Source organism: Eleutherodactylus coqui, chromosome 10 (assembly GCF_035609145.1).
Source record: "Eleutherodactylus coqui strain aEleCoq1 chromosome 10, aEleCoq1.hap1, whole genome shotgun sequence".
Classification (NCBI taxonomy): domain Eukaryota; kingdom Metazoa; phylum Chordata; class Amphibia; order Anura; family Eleutherodactylidae; genus Eleutherodactylus; species Eleutherodactylus coqui.
The window spans coordinates 75,487,207-75,505,661 of NC_089846.1; the positions used below are offsets into that span (position 1 = coordinate 75,487,207).

The 18,455-nt window shown below is 47.1% G+C and overlaps 1 protein-coding gene across 2 annotated transcripts in view; it reads left to right on the forward strand.

Moving 5' to 3' along the window:
* DAXX (death domain associated protein) overlaps positions 1 to 18,455 on the forward strand; it is a 47,723-nt gene that overhangs the window by 16,024 nt on the left and 13,244 nt on the right. For both annotated transcript variants that reach the window (XM_066581303.1, XM_066581304.1), the window contains exons 4-6: positions 8,114 to 8,262; positions 8,739 to 8,877; positions 10,084 to 11,188. In XM_066581303.1, the coding sequence (XP_066437400.1) occupies positions 8,114 to 8,262; positions 8,739 to 8,877; positions 10,084 to 11,188 (1,393 nt within the window). The remainder of the gene's footprint in view (positions 1 to 8,113; positions 8,263 to 8,738; positions 8,878 to 10,083; positions 11,189 to 18,455) is intronic.

Below are 18,455 nucleotides of genomic sequence, written 5' to 3' on the forward strand. Positions count from 1 at the left end.
TACACTTTTAGTCCCCAGGGGGGACCACAACCAGCTATGCTTTGATCGCTCCTGCAGTATGATGTAATGCCGTAACATTACATCATACTGCATTCTGACAGGCAGCCTACCAAGCCACCCCACGGGGACTGCTTGATGGGCAGTCTGCCAAGACAGCCTTGGGTCCTTTGAGAAGGCTCCTGGCTGCCATGACACCTGCACGGCTCCCCCGATGTCACCGCCGAGGGGCTGTACGGGATGTTCGGGGGATTTAAATGCCGCAGTCAGAATCGACCGGCATTTAAAGGGTTAATAGCCGCGATCGGCCCCATGGCCGATTACAGCTATTGCCGGCGGGTGTCAGCTGCAATAAACAGCTGACGCCTGCACTGTATGGAGGGAGATAGCGGTGCTATCTCCCTCCATACACGTCCTGCAATGACAGGACGTAAAAACATTATTGGGCCGTCACTAAGGGGTTAAATTTTCTGTGGCCGGCACGGTGGGTTTTCACTGTGAGATCTCGCAATCTGAATCCGACCTGGCTGTGTGCATGTGGCCTAAGGGACAACCAAATAACTATGTATAAATCCATGAGGGGGCAATACAAGGATCTCTTTCATGATCTGTTTATACCCAGGACTGCAACGGTAACAAGAGGGAATCCGCTACGTCTAGAAGAAAGCAGGTTTCATCACCAACACAGAAGGGGTTCTTTACTGTAAGAGCAGTGAGACTGTGGAACTCTGTTTGAGGATGTGGTGATGGCAAAATCCATAGAGGCATTTAAGAGGGACTAGATGTCTTTCTAGAGCGGAAGGATATTACAGGATAAAGACATTAGGTGACCAGCGGGTTATCGTTCTGGGTCTTGGAGTCAGCTGGGAACTCTCAAATGTTGATCCAGAGATTATTCTGCAGGACCCTGACAAGCTGGTGAGAGGAGCATCCAAAGAGCTGTGACTGGTGATATGAGCGCTGCTCCGGCCTCCTCTTACTACAGCTGGAGAGAGGAGCATCCAAAGAGCTGTGACTGGTGATATGAGCGCTGCTCTGGCTTCCTCTTACTACAGCTGGAGAGAGGAGCATCCAAAGAGCTGTGGGATTGGTGATATGAGTGCTGCTCCGGCCTCCTCTTACTACAGCTGGAGAGAGAGACACAGAATGCACTGGGCAATAGTCGCAGACACACTACATTGAATTGGATGAGATAGACCTATTATATGCCAGATATATACAACAGCCGGTATTATGCGTCTCGCTCTTTTAATATGAACGCTAATTACTTATGAGTAGTTACGATTATGTGTGTAACCCTCCGAAAAGTTCAGAAGCAGCCGACTAAATGCGTCAGATTTACTGAGACGTACGCTAATCGCTCCACCTATCCTCTTGCTGTAGAGTAGGACATAATCCACCCGTCTTCGGGGGCTTTTACAGTTTCTCGTTCACTCGGCGATCAGGTTAAACACAAACTAAATGTTTTGTTTTTAATCAGGATTGTTCAGTCGTTCGGTTTGCGGCATCAGTGAATGAGAACGGCGGAATAAGCGCTGTTTAAACCGAACGTCTAGCGAGCCATGATTTTTATGCTTGCATGCAATGAAAAGCAAAGGAATTATCATTTATTGTTCAGTCGTTGGCCGTGTTCACACTGAACCATAATCGTTCCATGTAAGAGCGTCTTTAGTAAATATGGCCATTACTTGCTAACAGCGGTCCTTGCTGAGTGGCGCTCCCTTCCATGTTTTATCGGGTCACCATGACTACTTTTTACACCTCTTTAGTTGGTTTCCTTTTTTTTTTTTTATGAGACTCCCTGTGTCTTCTGTACTCAGTTGCTCTTCTTGTCACAGTCTTCAGCCTTTTTCAGGTAGTCTGTTGTGTAAACATGAGGACACAGACAATGTTAGCGCCCCCACCAGAGACTGAACCCATAACGCGTGTAACTGGAGATAGGAGCTGTCGTGATGACATCGCTGTAGGTGGAGTTATAGGTTCCCAGCTCTCTATATGGAGCCCCTATAGTTCCTGCCCTGCAGCAGCTGCCGCCGTGTCTTTGGGAGATGATTATAAGATGATATATGTAGGATAAGACTACTTCTGGAATATTGCGTTGCAGCGATCACTCCCATCATGGTCGCTGTGTAAGGAGAAATCCAGACAAAAGACAAACACCACAATATAGATTGTCGGCTCACGCACGGACCTCACCGTCAGACACCATGGGATCGGGGAGTGGGTGCTTGTCACCATAACTTAAAGGTGCTGTTCGGAGGTGACTGGTTCCCTTTAAAGTGTTTTTCTGCTTGTTAAGGAAATTTTCAAAATTTCCAGATCTAAAAGTTCTTTGCGCCATATTTATGGGTATAAATAACACAGCTGTTACTTTCTTATCCTGTCCCCCAATTCTGATGTTCCCCACCTCACTGGTTTCCAAGATGGTTGCCGTATCCCTTCTGACATACAGCTTGAGATTACACTTATCACACTGAAAAACGGTGGTAATGTTCAGTGTCGCTGGATGCGAGAAGGTGCGGCAGTGACAGACGGAGGCAGAGGCGGCACATCATTACAAAAATGCTTTTACTGGCCATAAACCGATTAAACATGGTTTCTCTCCACAGGAGGGTTTTTTGTACTTTTTGTTAAGTGATAAACTTGCGGGATAAAGTGACAGTACACGAAATACGTTCTGTGACTCAAAATCCACACCTCATCAAACAGCGCCTCTTCCTGACCTGTACGTCTCTTCTCATCCCTTGGCAGCCGCGAGGCTCATGACTACACAACTGGTCTGTTCCACTGGATTGGTGCATAGCCAATATGATGCCTAGAAAAAGGAAGAATGGGAAGCATTGAAAGAGATCAGGATGGATGAACGGAGAACTTACACAATGTTATAAACGAAGAAAAGTATGTTTAGTAAATGGAAAGAGGGGGGAATATCTAAGAAGAATATAATGCGGTCTGCAGAAACTGTAGGGCAAGGGTCAGAAAAGCTAAAGCTAATAATGAATTGAGGCTTGCAACAGAGGCCAAAAGCAATAAAGGATTTTGGGGGTATGTCAAAAACAAAAGAAAAGTCAGATTCTATTGTATGCTTACAAGATAAAAATGGTGAATTGGTTAAGAATGATATTGGGAAGGCCAAACTTTTAAATTGCTATTTTGTATCTGTTTTCTCTCAAAGTAAATGGAACATCAACTGATCTTCCCTGTGCTATTGAGGGAATAAAAGAATGTAGGCTATCTGTAAGCAGAGAGATGGTGAGAGAATACATAGCTAACTTAAATGAATTCAGGACTCAAGGTCCAGATGAATTACATCCTAGGATACTAAAGGAAGCAGCAGAGGTAATTGGTGAACCACTCGCCATAATCTGAAAATTCCTGGAGAACAGGTGAAGTCCCAAAAGATTGGAAAAGAGCAAATGTTGTCCCTATCTTTAAAAAAGGGAAGAAGGTGGATCCAGGAAACTACAGGCCTGTGAGCCTGACTTCTATACCGGGAAAGATATTTGAACAAATTATTAAACAGCATGTATGCAAGTACTTGGATGAAAATAGAGTAATTAACCAGAGCCAGCATGGGTTTGTAACAAACAAGTCATGCCAGACTAATCTAATTTCCTTCTATGATAGTATCACTGACTGAGTTGATCAGGGAAATGCAGTGGAATTAGTATATCTTGACCATAGTAAAGCATTTGACAAAGTACCTCATACTATATTTATTGAATAATTGGCTAAATATGGGATTGGCAAGGCAACTCTTAGGTGGATTCACAACTGGCTGAGTGATCGTACTCAGAGTGGTCATAAATGGCTGCACATCCAAGCGGAAGAATGTATCAAGTGGGGTACCACAAGGCTCTGTCCTAGGCCCAGTGTTGTTCAATATCTTTATAAATCTGGACGAGGGAACTGATGACAAACTGATCGAATTTGCTGACAACACAAAGCTAGGAGGGATAGCTCACACTAGGGAAGAGAGGGCGTATTCAAAAAGATCTAGAAAAGCTTGCACAGTGGGCGGTGACCAACAGAATGGTATTTAACAGAGGGCAATGCATAGTCCTACATCTGGGCGAGAAAAATGAAAAAAAAAACACATACAGAATGGTAGGAATTGGACTAAGCAGCAGCACATGTGAAAAAGACTTGGGTATACTAATAGATCATAGACTGCACATGAGTCAACAATGTGATGCAGCAGCCAAAAAGGTAAACAGAATTCTGGGATGTATTCAGAGAAGCATAGTCTAGATCACGTGAGGTAATTATTCCCCTTTACTCTACTCTTCCTTAGTCAGACCTCATCTGGAATACTGTGTCAAGTTCTGGGCACCCTAATTTAAAAAAGACCTAGACAAACGAGCAAGTTTAGAGAAGAGTTACCAAGATGGTACCAATCATGTCCTATGAAGAACAGTTAAAGAATCTGGGAATGTTTAGCTTGCAGAAGAGAAGACTGAGAGGAGACTTAATAGCTGTCTACAAATATCTGAAGGACTGTCACAGTGCTGAGGGATCAGCCCTATTCTCATCTGCACAAGGAAAGACTAGAAGAAATTGAATGAAACAAAGGGAGGAGACACAGATTAGATATTAGATAGTGAGTGGAACAGGTTGCCATGGGAGGTGGACAAATATATGTCTAGGATGATTTAGTGAATCCTGCACTGAGCAGGAGGTTGGACCTCATCACCCTGGACGTCCCTTCTAACTCTACAAGTCTATGATTCTATTATCCCACAATGGGGTGCAGATGGAGCTCTTATTTTCTTCTTACTCCCAAGTCCCATATTCTACAAGTTTATATAAAGGTGAAAGGTGCTGAGAATATAAGCCAAGACTTACTAGCACGGAAGAGTCGTACCAAGTGTTGGGATCAGGCGGCAGGTCGTCCCACACCTAGTATTGTAAGTAGCGCAGTTGTCCTGCTACATAGTATAAGTTAACACCCGGTCGGGCCACTAAGTCTTCGGGGGGTTGGAGGATTTCAATTTGAATCCTGTGTATGGCGTCTCCCATATAAAATGACAAGCGGGAGTAAAGAGTTGTGTTACCATGCGGCGGTTGCTGGTCCTCCCGGAGCGGCGGTGTGGGGGGTCCCGCGGTCCGGGCGTGTCCCCCCAGCTTGTTGTTCGGCTGCCGGGGCGCAGCTGCCTGGCCGGCGTGGTGCTGGTGACGCGTGCATGCACCTGTGAGTACAGTTGCCTTGCACAAGCTCCCTTTTATTATGTTCTGTTGGGAGTTGGCTGTCTCCCTCTCACCGCCCCTGGGCGGAGGCTTTTGTTTAAAGGTCGGGCAGAGACTTGCAATCGCTGACAGTTATTGGTTTCCCTCAGTGTGCTAGCTAGTCTGCCTTTGTTGGTCTCCTGCCTCTGTCAGCTTGTCTGCTATACCTTGCTATTATCCGCCAGGTTTTTCCATCTGCCTCAGTTCTGCTTAGTATTGTTTGTGTTGGTTATTTACATCTGCCTTTTCTGTCGGTATTCTACCCTTTCCATCCAGGTACTCCAGCGCCCCTTTTTTGGTCCCTAGTTAGAGTTGGGACCGCCGCCCAGTTGCCCGCCTGGGATTAGCCAGTAGTGGAGGCAAGCAGGCAGGGACAGGGGTTGTGGGTGAGATCTAGGGCACCAGGACTGGCGTATCACGGGTAGTATACCGTAACATTTGTGGTGCAAGAACGGGGGGGGGGGGGGTGTTGGATGCTATAAAGAAATTTTGGAAGTGATATCACTATGATGGTCTAGATTATAAATGTATCTCTCAGGAAAGAAGGTAGAGCAGTAATAGGGGTATAATCTGGGACTATATAGGTGTGTAAGCTCTGAGACTGACTATTCTCCTTCAGTAAGGGGCATGCATGTTGATTTCTGAGAAGAATCCAAATTGGTCTGCCAATGATATAGTATATGGTTAAGTGTGGAGGGAGTAATATATCGCCAGCTTGTAGGCCTGTACGGTCCTCCGGGGACCGTGTTATGCTGTCTAATTAGTGCTACAGCTTGTAGAGCGATGGCAAATAGAGGGGGGGGGGGGGGGGGGAGATGATGGGCATCCTTGTCGCCTACTAAGATTAAAGCCCGGGGTCGTTGCCTTTAGCATGAGGCACGTTGTAGATATTGCAAATGTATCTAATAAAAAGATTTCCAAAACCCATGTCCAACCTCTAGCTGATGGGACCGTTCTAGTGAACCAAATCCTTTGCGGTATCCGAGGCGCTCGGGCCCAGTCAGTCCTTGCTTCCAACTGACCTGCTACACGACTGTTAGCTGATGATCATTCAGCAGGTAGAAATCCTGCTTCCTGCGAAGGAATATATAATGTGGAATGAGGAGATTTGGTCATTATTTCTACCTGTATTTAGGAGAGAGATTGGTTTGTTAGACCCACATCCTTCAGCCGGATTCAGTAGGACTAGAATAGTCACCTCAAACGAACCTGGAAATCGACCCTCTTTTTTATAATTTTGTGAAAGAGAACAGAACCGTCGGATTACACCTTCACTGTACGGTAAATGATCTTCAACAGGGGCATCCGGGCCTGGTGAGTCGCCCATGGCCATTTAAGATACTTGCTGCTATTTCTTCCTGTGGGATCGGTGAATCCAAAAAGGAGACTTCTAAAGAAAGTTCAGGGAAATCTAGTTTATTCAGGTAGTTTTGAAGGTCTTTGTCTCACATGTGGCTCGGGTTCACTATAAAGTTTTGTAAAATTGAGCAAATCCGTTAAGTATATTGATGGGGTCAGTGAGGATCCTGGGAGAGTATTATCTGTACTGGAGAGGAAGAATTTGATGGATCCCGTGAGCTTTAAGCTTAGTGGATCGCCCAACTCAAACATCGGTGGAGAATACTTTCCGATTGGCAACATAGTACTTTAGGCTGAAGGGAGACAACATCCATCCAGTTCAGCCTATTACCCCCCCTTGTTGATCCAGTGGAAGGCAAAAAAACCCAATGAGGTAGTTTACCTCATTGTGGTGGAAAATATTCCTTCCTAACTCCATAATGGCAGTCAGAATAATCCCCGGATCAACGCGCTTCAGAGAAGGTTCCTTCCTGACTCCAAGTCCGGCAGTTGAAAGATCTTCCAGTTTTTAGCCCTCTAATTCTAGAGTGTCTCTTAGAGCATTTTCTGCCTCCGCACTTCTAAGGCCTCCTGCACACGGGCAGATTTGCATTGCGAAATCCGGTGCGGGATTCCACCTCTGGATTCTGCAGCAATTCCAGTCCATAGCATGCTATGAGAAAACACAATTTTCTTCCCACGAGAGGAAATCGATTTGAGTTTTTCCGCCCGTGGGGGAGAAATCGCAGCATGCTGCGACTTTGTGCTTGCTACGCACAGCCGGCTTTGGTTGAAATCAATGGAAGCTGTCCGTCCCGTGGCCATTCTGCAATCATTATTGCAGAATGGTTGCTGGAGCCACATCACCATAGCAATGGCGCAACGTCCTCTGTACTGCGCATGTTCCAGATGGCACATCAGCAGCAGAGGAGAAGACGGCGGAGAGGTAAGCTGTGGTCACCGGGTTGAACTCCGCTGCGGAATTCCCACATGAGGGGTCGGACCTGCCCGTGTGCAGGGGGCCTAATTCTGAGTTCTTTTTTTCTCTTGACTGTAGTTTGTGTGATGAACTAGAGATGACTGTAAAAACCTATGGGGGCTGCAGATTCTTACAGCCGAGGTCACATTTAGCTGATAACTGTAGATTGTCCACAGCAGACCGGCAGAAAAATCTGCACCGTTGGATTTACTGCAAATCTCACCCCGCAATATAAAGTGAAAAGGTGAAAGAGCGCACCCCGACGTTTGGGTGTAGCCCTGTATCCGGTGTGTGGGCGCACCCCGACGTTTGGGTGTAGCCCTGTATCCGGTGTGTGGGCGCACCCCGACGCTTGGGTGCAGCCCTGTATCCGGTGTGTGGGCGCACCCCGACGCTTGGGTGCAGCCCTGTATCCGGTGTGTGGGCGCACCCCGACGCTTGGGTGCAGCCCTGTATCCGGTGTGTGGGCGCACCCCGACGCTTGGGTGCAGCCCTGTATCCGGTGTGTGGGCGCACCCCGACGCTTGGGTGCAGCCCTGTATCCCTGTTAAACACCATGTAAATGTTTTTCAGTTCACGATCCGGCTCAGCAGGACACAAGTTTGTCGCGACGTCTGCGAGAAAACCGTAACGTGGCACTGTCTCACCTGGATGAAATCATCAGGAAGTATGCGGAACTGCAGGATGATGGAGAGGATGATTATAGGAAGAAAACGAGAAAGGTACGTGACCCGCCAACTGATCTGCCGGCAGCTCAGTCTATCACTCTTCTTTTTATGGCCTTGTCATTGAACCAGTCTCTTGTTCGCCATCTTTAGAAGTGTTATCAGGGGCAAACCTTTTATTTGTCATGTACGTCTTGTCCGTACAGGACTGTGTGTTTGGGGGGGGGGGGGCGGGACTGTGTGTGTGGGTGGGGGCCGTCTTGTCCTCACGGGACGGTGGGGTGGGGGGTGTTTGGGTGGGCGGACGTCCTATCCTGGTATGTTTCCCAGTGGCAGATTTGCTTTGGGTTTCAATACTCCTGCGAATCCACAGGAAATTTCACCCCTTCAGTGAAGCAAATGGTGCAGATTGCCACGCTGATTTGCTGAGAATCTACAACAAATCCGCCAGCTGGGACTCTCCAGGAAATGAGGAGCGACTTGTTCCCCGCTACTCTACCTAAATAAACCAGTTTCCTTTTTCTCATTGCTAGGGATCTGAACGGAATAGACAGTCCTCGTCTGAGAGGTCGGAGGAGGACGAAGAGTCAGAAGAATCGGACACGGACATTGAGGAGGAGCTAAAGCAAAGTGACAAGATGCCAGACAGTGAGGAGGGAGAGAATGAGGAAGGTGAGACTGGATGATGTGAAACCCTTCTAACGCAGAGCCCAAATGCTAATCTGTGTAACGGCCTCGTCGTCCTGAAGGACCCCATTGCCTTAGAGCAGATGGAACAGAAGTGAAAACACTGCTTAACGTTTGCCCTGTTAAAGGGGTTGTCCAGGGTTACAAAAACATGGCTGCTCTTTTCCAAACACAGCGCCACCCTTGTCCGTGGGTTGTGTCTGGTATTGCAGCTCCCATTCACTTCAATGGAGCTGAGCTGCATTACCACATACAAGCCACAGACAAGGGAAGTGCTATGTTTGAAAGAAAGCACCCATGCTTCTCTAACCCTAGACAACCCCTTTAATGCTAATACATTTATGAGCAGCCGCAGCTTTTTCATCGGATTTCTTGATATCAGACTCTGAGCATCAGGCCGACTTATATTTAAAGAAAAACCTATTATTGTGGTGAAAAACACCTCTAAATCTTTGTACTTATGAAATATGACAACTGTGGTCCTGTGAACTAAATAGCAAATAGTAACAAATTTCTGTGTTTTTTTTTTTTTTTAAATTTGCTGTAATATTAAAGGGATTGTCCCATGAAAACAAGTTATCCACAGAATAAGGAATAACTGATAGGCTGGGGGACATGCTATTCCCAAAAAAACAGGGGTCTGAAGCGACCCCCACTGAGGGCAGCAGCAGTCATACATATGCACCGCCACTCTATGCAATTCGATGGGCCAGGGACGTATATGACTGCTGTTACCTTTGTTGTCGGTTGCTCCGTACCCCTCTTTCTGATCGTGGGGGTCTCACTGTTGTTACCCCCACTGATTCCAAAAAGTTATCCCATATCCTGTGAATAGAGGGTAAGTTATGTTCATGAGACAACCCATTTAAAGCGACCCTCCAGTGTTGGGACTAAATTCTTCAAAGCAGAACTGTGTGAAGAGGAGCGATTCTTGAAGTGTCTGAGAGTCCGCCCCAACTAAACGGATAACATTAGACTCACATGGTCAGTCTTGGTCTATGAGTAGTTCACAGTGTGCATTACTGTGATCAGGCCAAAACCAACGGATCAGAGGGGCTACAGAGGACAACTACTGCAGATATTATACGTCCCTCTGCCTCCGGTCCCAGAACAGTCCCAAAACCGCAGAGTGGCTTTAATCCTAGAAATGTTGGTTCATTATATAAAATGTTTTATTCCTCTTTCGTTTAGAAGAAACGTCTGTTGACCAAGAAAATGAGGCTGACCAAAAAATGGATATGGCATCTGATGAGGACAGGGACAAAGAAAAGGAAGACTGTGATGATGAGACCGACAACGTAATGGAAGAAGCGACAGAACAAGAATCCTCTCCAGCATCTACATCGTCATCACAAGATAAAGGCTCTCCCAACACCACTCTGGAGTCGGAGGTGGAAGCACAACTCTCCAGTTCCTCCGGCCTTCCGAGCAGTCCTGCCAAAGCCAAGTCCGATGACGAGGACAACGAGGAGCAGGAGGCCTGCGACACCACTAGAGATCTCGTGGAGGAGAGCGAGGAACCCAGTGGTTTGGTGCCAAGTTCTGTGGACAAAGGGCCGACGCAAATTAAAGACGATTCAGATGTGTCTTTGGATTCTAAAACAAATGAAAAGCATAAAAGTGCGCAAAATTATTTATTGCCCAATATAAGGGTGTCGTTGGAAAACAAAGACGAGGATAACTCTGAACAAGATGGTGAAGATGTTGCAGTGCCTACAGATCATCCTCCATGTGCGGGAAGTGATGCGGAGATCGATAGTGAGCTGGCTAGATCTCCTGTGGTTGAAGAAGAAAGTTGGGTAAATGTAAATACAGAGGAGACGCATGTAAAACGGATGAGGAGTCCCGACAGCGAGGCGGCGAGTATGGAAGAGGAGCCGCTCTGTACAGAGACCGCTGGGGATCATGACAATGAGGACGCCGCAGCCAGTGACGGTCAGAGGTCCGCAGATAGTCCTGCTGCTACCAAAGTCCACACAGAGGCAGCAGAACTGGACCCTTGTGGAAATATCAGAGACTGTGACTCTTCACCCCTGGGCAGCAGCAATGGCGTACATGCCACCACACCAGTGCGGAGCACTTCGGTAAATCGCCTTAAACTTAACAAGGACAAGGCGACCCACAGAAACTCTCATAAGCCTAGAAAAACGGAGGAAGACAGTCCCACGCCTTACAGGAAAAGAAAATACATGTCCTCCGGGAGCTGGGCTGAGAGGAATGGACTGAAGAGGCACAATGGAAAGAAATACCCTGAAGATCACATAGAAAGCAACCGCAAGAGAGTGAAGATGGACTGGTAAGAAGTGTGAGGGGGTCACTTCATGCAACAGGCAGTCATGGGTTAAGATGGGACTGTATGTAAGCCGCACCATAAGAGAGAGGTAGTGGGGGTTTGGGTTTAAAGGGGCTGTGCAGGAGTATAAAAACAGAAACCGCTCAGCTTTAGTCCTTGGGTTGTCTGGTATTGCAGCTCAGCTTCATTGAAGTGAATGGGACTAAGTTGCAAAACCGCACACCATAAACACCACAGACCCTTTTAGATTAGCCGGCATTGGTCCAAGGGAGGTGGCAATTATGTGTTGCATATCTGAGCCACAGGCCCCATACTGCATGCTCGTCCTCCAATGCTGCAGGTTGTATTTCTGTGTTATATTAGTTGTATCATATAAAGAGGTTTTCTGGGAGTAAAGTATTCATTAATGGGGTCCATCTCTTAGAAAGCCCACTGTTTGAAGGGACAGCGGAGCTCGGGTGAGTCCTTACCAGGCATAGCATCAGACATTGTACAGCGTCTGTAACCTGTAATTCAGCTCAGTCCTATTTACCTAACCGGCACTGAGCTGATGTCCGGCCATGTCACCAATGACATCACAAGTCCGAGAAGAGGCTGCAGTTCTCACCCGAGCACCGCGGCCTGCCAGTCAGCTGATGGCAGAGATCCCGAGCCGCGGACCTCAGTAAATGTAGAATGATTTGAAACGTTACATCTTGACGTTGATGCTGGGACGAGTGTTTTCTGTCTAAAGATGACGCTCCACCTGGTTTTCAAAGTGTAGGCTCACATATAAGTAGCTATGATCTGATAACCCATGGGATGTGGAGCTGCTGAGGACGTTGTTTCTGTGTTCAATCTCTTCTTTATAAGAAAGTAAATGGCCACCGATGATTAAAATAAGAGTCTGGGAATTTTTGAAAAAACTAGCGATAATTGGGGACTATCAGTTTATCTTCTGCCCTCATGTTGGATAGCGTCTGGGTACTCGGTCACCTCGATGCAAGGATCTGCAGAAACCTATTCAGGTTGCTGCTTACTGAAAGGTGGCGTCACATCTACACTGTACAAGAAGGATGTTCCCCACCGCTGGTTGAGGCTTATGGGGTAAAGTGTGATTGTTCTCAGTAAGAGAAACCAAGCAATCTTGTAGATATGATGCCTTTTAATGGCTAACAAAAAATATGATGTTACAGAAAGCTTTTAGGATATCTCCCCCCTTCATCAGGCTAATGAGTGAAACTAGTTTGGATGGCACATAATTATAACATGCAGATGAAGAGGGGAGCGGGGACACACTTCTCTTGATCTAAATAAATTTTCACACACAGAAATTTGAGTCTTAAAAAATACACTAGACAGTCTAAGCAATGAGATAAACACTAAATCAGGCCACTGAGCTGAAGAATGCGACAGTTTTATGATGTTGGGTCATCTTTAATGCACATGTTAGAAGATGGAAATACTACCAAAACAGCGCCACCTATTGGATGGAAGCATTCTTACAATCAATTTCAAAATTTTTATAAGAAAAACCTAAAATGATTGGGAAGAGGACATCTATCTTGACCTATTTCAGACCTTTCATATTCCGCACTCATGCAAGAATCCCGGGCTGAGGTTCATTCCATTCTTGAGGGTGTCAGACATGGCCCTAAACTTATACTTCCAAATTCTTCTGTGACTGTGATTTGAAGTTTCCCTTCCGTATAATAACTCTCATCTGCTCTATGTTATGTCCCTGACCACAAAAATGTTTGCCACAGGTAATTCTGTCTTTTCCTCTCCAATTGAGTGGCAATGAGATCTCATCCTGGGTCTGTGTTTGTCCTGTTTCCCCTGACCTAAAGGCCACCAACAGGACATTTACTGCAAACGATCAAGTACACAACATCAGATGTGGAACATGTGAATGTCCACAGGATCTTATAGTCCTGCTGTGTGTTGGGAATTTGTATCCTGTCCGCGGTCCGTAGATGTCAGCAGGTCTTGCAGTTCCTCACATTAAGGGATAAGTTCCTTTTTGTGTGTCCAAGGGCAGTGCACTGCTGACTATAAATTTCCTCAGACTTGGAGGTTGCCTGTAGGAGGGCAGGGTCCGGGAATATGGAGATCAGATGGTCCTCCTTGTGTAGGGTATGATGGAGTTTCTTTGCAGTCTTCCTTAGTACCTCTAGCTGTGAATTGTAGGTCCCTACTAGAGGTACATGTCTGGTTTTTTTTTCTTACTCCTTGTATTGGAGTAGTTGATTCCTGGGTATCCTGATGGCTCTGATGATTTGGTCATCAATTAAGGTGAGATGGTAGCCCTTATTTAAAAATATCCTTTTAAGATGGTATAAATGTTCCTCTTTGTACTGTTGGGTTGGAGCGGATCTGGTTATACCTGATGGCCTGGCTGTAGATTATGGACTTTTTGATTTGTTTTAGAATGGGAAATGTCCCATCTGAGGTATGTGGGTTGATCAATCGGTTTCCGGTATAGGGATGTCTGTATTGAGTTGTTTGAAATTTTTATGGTGGTGACCAAAAAGTTGATTTTGGTATACGAGCAGCTTAGTGTCAGGTTTATGGTGGGTGGAATGCATTGAATCTCTCATGGAATTTTATTAATTTTGTTCAGTGTTAGTCCAGATGATTATGATGTCACCAATGTAGCAGAAGTAGGCCAATGGTTTGCTGGAGGCCAGAAAGTCACTCCCCAGTTTTGTCATGAAAAGGTTGGCATATTGCAGTGCCATTTTATTTCTCATGGCGGTCCCAGTGAGTTGCAGGAAAATCTTTTTGCCAAAGGAGAAATAATTGTGTGCAACACAGATTCAGAGGCGATCCCATTGGCCTCACGGTGCGCCTGGCAGGCGGTCAGTCCATCTTCATGTGGGATGTTGGAGTATAAGGACTCCACATCCACGGTGACCAGGATGGCGCGATCAGGGAGGGGATCTATGGTTGGCAGTTTGTTCAGTAGGTCTGTGGTGTCGTGCAAGTAGCTGGCTGTGTTTTTCACCAGTGGTTTGAGGACACCACCTATCCATCCTGAGATTCCTTCAGTGAAGACAAACGGGCCCAGGTACCAATATTGTGAAGTTTTGGCTGCCTTGACTTGGTCGGGCAGCAGGTGTGCACGACCATTTTACTTCTGTCCCTCCTACTGGAGCATTTGAAGAATATCCTACCTTCCCTGGTTTTATTTGTTGGCTTAGTCCCAAGAGAGGAGCATTCTGAGAGGTAGGAATCCAACTTTCCCAGGTTGAGATTTACCACCTTGTATTAGTGTTAGGACCCATCTATCTGAGAGCTTGGTCACCTGGACGTTGGTAGATGGGCCAATGTAATTTGATCGCATTATATACCAAGAACCTTGCATTATGTAACCCCTTAACGACCAGCCCATAGTGTTTGTACGTCCTGCCCAAGTGGGCTTTATTCTCTGAGGACGTAAAAACATGTGTCCTGCAGAGAATAAAGCCCCGTGGGCTATGGACGTGACAGCTCCATGCTGTCAGTGCCCGCAGGTAGCCGCAGTCCCGCCCCGCCCCCCCCCCCTCCCCCGGCAATAGATAGCGCCGATCGCAATAAAGTGTAAAAAAAAAAAAAAAAAATTAAATATAGTGAAAATACTCACCCAGGTTCCCCGATGTCTGGCGCGGAGAAAGGGTCCTCTGGCTCTTCTGCGCATGCGCGCCAGACGAATGACGTCACGCGCGTGCGCAGAAGAATGGGAACCCCGGGGAGTTTAAAATCTCCTGGTTCCCGGCTCCTGAAGGTAGCCGGGAACCAGGAGATGTCCCCGGGGACCGCAGCGAGCGGTCCCCTGACCTGCGATCGCCACTATCCAGTGGATAGCGGCGATCGCGAAAAAGTTTTAAAAAAAGTAAAATTCAGCTTAATTTCACCTCCCCTCATGGATCCGATCCATGAGGGGAGGTGAAAATACTCACCCCCGGTCCTCAGCGGCGTTCCGGTCTTCCGGGACCTGAGTCCCCTTCTGCGCATGCGCGCCCGATGATTGACATCGGGCGCGTACACAGAGGGGCTCAGGACCCTGGAAATTTAAAATCCCTCTGCTCCTGGCTGCCGTGTAGCCCGGAGCAGAGGGATGTCCCTGCAGAGATGATCACTGTTATCCAATGGATAGCAGTGATCATTTAAAGTAAAAAAAAGTTTAAAAAGTAAAAAAAAAAAGTTTAAAAAGCATACATTTCATCTCCCCTCATGGATCATATCCATGAGGGAGGATGAAATTACGTACCTAAATCCGGGGGCCTTATCCGCGGACCTTACCACAGCTTCTGCGCACGCGGCCGTCGCCAACGCAGCAGACGCATGCGCAAAAGCCGTGGATTGCCAGGATAACTTAAAATCTCCCTGCTCTTGGCTACAAAACTTAGCCGAGAGCCTGGAGATTTCACAGGCGGCCGCGGTGAGCGGTTCCTGATCACATGTTCGCCGTTATCCAAGAAATAATGGCGATCACGTAAAAGTTTAAAAAAAAGTTAGTTTCATTTCCCCTCACCGATGCGATCGGTGAGAGGAGATGAAACTTTTTACCGGAGGCCTCCGTATTTGAACCCCGACGAGATCTTCCTCCGTGAACTTTCCCGGATTCTGCACATGCGACCGCCGGCAAAACACCGGACACATACGCAGAAGTCGGGGAGCCCAGGAAACTTAAAAACTCCTTGCTCCCAGCGACCCACGGTCGCCGAGAGCTTGGAGCAGTGACGGGTGGCCTCGTTGAGCGGTCCCAGGTCACGTGATAAAAAGGTAGTGATCTACCTTAGGTCGGTCTCACATGACCGGATAGGAATTACGGATTCCGCATGCGTCTGATCCGCGGTAATACGCAGATCAATCGCATTGGATTACACCATTCCGCTCACATTAGTGTGTTGGAATTTCGTAATCCACTCGCAGAAAAGAGAACACAGCAGGTTCTATTTTACTGCGGATATCCGCAACATAGAGCCCATTGTGCTCCATGGTCGTGGATATACCCGCAGCCCATACGCAACTACGTTCTATACGGGCTGCGGGTACCCACGTCATCGCTAAGCAACGGTGCGGGAAATACAAAGAAAAAAAAGTACTGCGCATGACCGCCTGTGTGAGTAGGCAGTTATGCGCAGTACATTACGCGGCCGTACGCAGGGTCACAGCCGGGCTCACAGCTGGGATCCGCTGCGGGCCTCCACAAGCGGATTCCACCTACGGCTGCGTGAGCCCGGCGTTATTCAGATCGCTACCTGTAATCCGTAATTTACAAGAAGCTCCGGGAACGCTTGCCTTCATGCTGTTCCAGGAGCAGCTTGTTGAGCGCCTTCTGTGTGAGACCGCCACACTGCAGCAAGATTACAAAACCTCACAGAGCGCCACTTTTTACACCCCATCCCTGCCGCTGAAGTCACGAAATACCCCCAAGCGAGAGGGGGGATACCCAGTTTTCTTGCCCCATGTACCCATCCCAACCAGCCTCCGTAATTACCCCTGTCTTCGGACATAAAATGCGGTTTATATTATTACTTTTATCTAATATTTAGGGAATGCCAAAAAATGATGGGGGGGGGGGATTATTTTTAGGAAGTCAATTTTTTTTCCATATAAGTGGGCAATGGGGCCCGGAATTTATTCAGTTGTACCCTGATATACAGCGGGCATTCCCTGAATTATGGGCCTAGCCATGTGTCCTGTAAGTAGATTAGGGACACAGCTGGTATGTTTCTGAACACGGGACAAACGGGGTATCCATTTTGGGGTGAAGGTCTTCATTCCTATGTACACTGTACAAAAAAACTGTTTTTAAATTGACAAAATTGACAAAAAAATGAAAATCGTAAAATTTTTTCTTCTGCTTTGCTTAGATTCAGTCAAATACTGTGGGGTTAAAATATGCAGTACACCCCTAGATGAATTTGTTAAGGGGTCTAGTTTTCAAAATGGGGTCATTTGTGGGGGTTCTTTATCGTTTTGGCCGCTCAATGTCTCTACAAGTGGGCGATGGGGCCTGGAATTTATTCAGTTGTACCCTGAAATCCAAAGGGTGCTCCTTCCATTATAGGCCTAGCCATGTGTCCTTTAAGTAGATTAGGGCCACAATAGGTATGTTTCTGAACACGGGACAAACAGGGTATAGAGATGAGCAAACGTACTCGTCCGAGCTTGATGCTCGTTCGAGTATTAGCGTGTTCGAGATGCTCGTTACTAGAGGCGAGTACCACGCGATGTTCGGGTTACTTTCACTTTCATCTCTGAGACATTAGCGCGCTTTTCTGGCCAATAGAAAGACAGGGAAGGCATTACAACTTCCCCCTGCGACGTTCAAGCCCTATACCACCCCCCTGCAGTGAGTGGCTGGGGAGATCAGGTGTCACCCGAGTATTTAAATCTGCCCCTCCCGCGGCTCGCCACAGATGCATTCTGACATAGATCAGGGAAAGTGCTGCTGATGCTGCTGCTGCTATAGGGAGAGCGTTGGGGTTCTTCAAGACGAATATAACACCTAACGGTCCTTCTTAGGGCCACATCTGACTGTGTGCAGTACTGTTGAGGCTGCTTTTAGCAGTGTTGCACAATTTTTTTATTTTTTTGTATATCGGGCGTGCAGAGCATTGCGTCCTCAGTCTGCAGTCATTTTACTCAGTATAGGGGCAGTACTGGTGAGGCAGGGAAAGAGGGAAAGGTGAAAGAGATATACTGTCTATATAGGCAGTGGGCTTTTTCAAAAAAATTGGGGAAAAATACTATATTTGGGCTGCCTGTGACCGTCTTCAGTGTACTGCGTGTCTGCTGGGGATAGTAAACCTAATTAATACGCAGCTAAGCGTTACAGCAGGCTTGCGCAAAATTGTTTCCTGGCTCTGCTGTGCCCGTTACATCACCGCCGTCATAGCGCCAGAGGGAAACAATATACATAATATACGCTGCATACAGTATCTGTCTGCTGTTTCAGCTCATCATTTAAAAAAAGGGAAGCCAAATACTTAAGGCGTACCACTGCCCTTTGGCGACTTGACTGCTTCTGCGCTGTGAATTCCACTAGCTCAGTGATACGCACCTACGTCTCAATACAGGCGTGTGCATAATTGTTTCCTGGCTCTGCTGTGCCTTTTGTCCACCAGGACCCTGGCGGACAAACTGATGGTAATATTCCCATCCGACAGCGCTAGTGGCAGAAGGCGCAGTTCCGAGGGCCAGGTAGCAGGGGAGGCGCGGAGATCAGGCAGCATGTACAGCGCAGGCAGGGGAACACTCTCCAAGGCCTTTGCCAGCTTTCTGGCTCCCCAGCAAGACT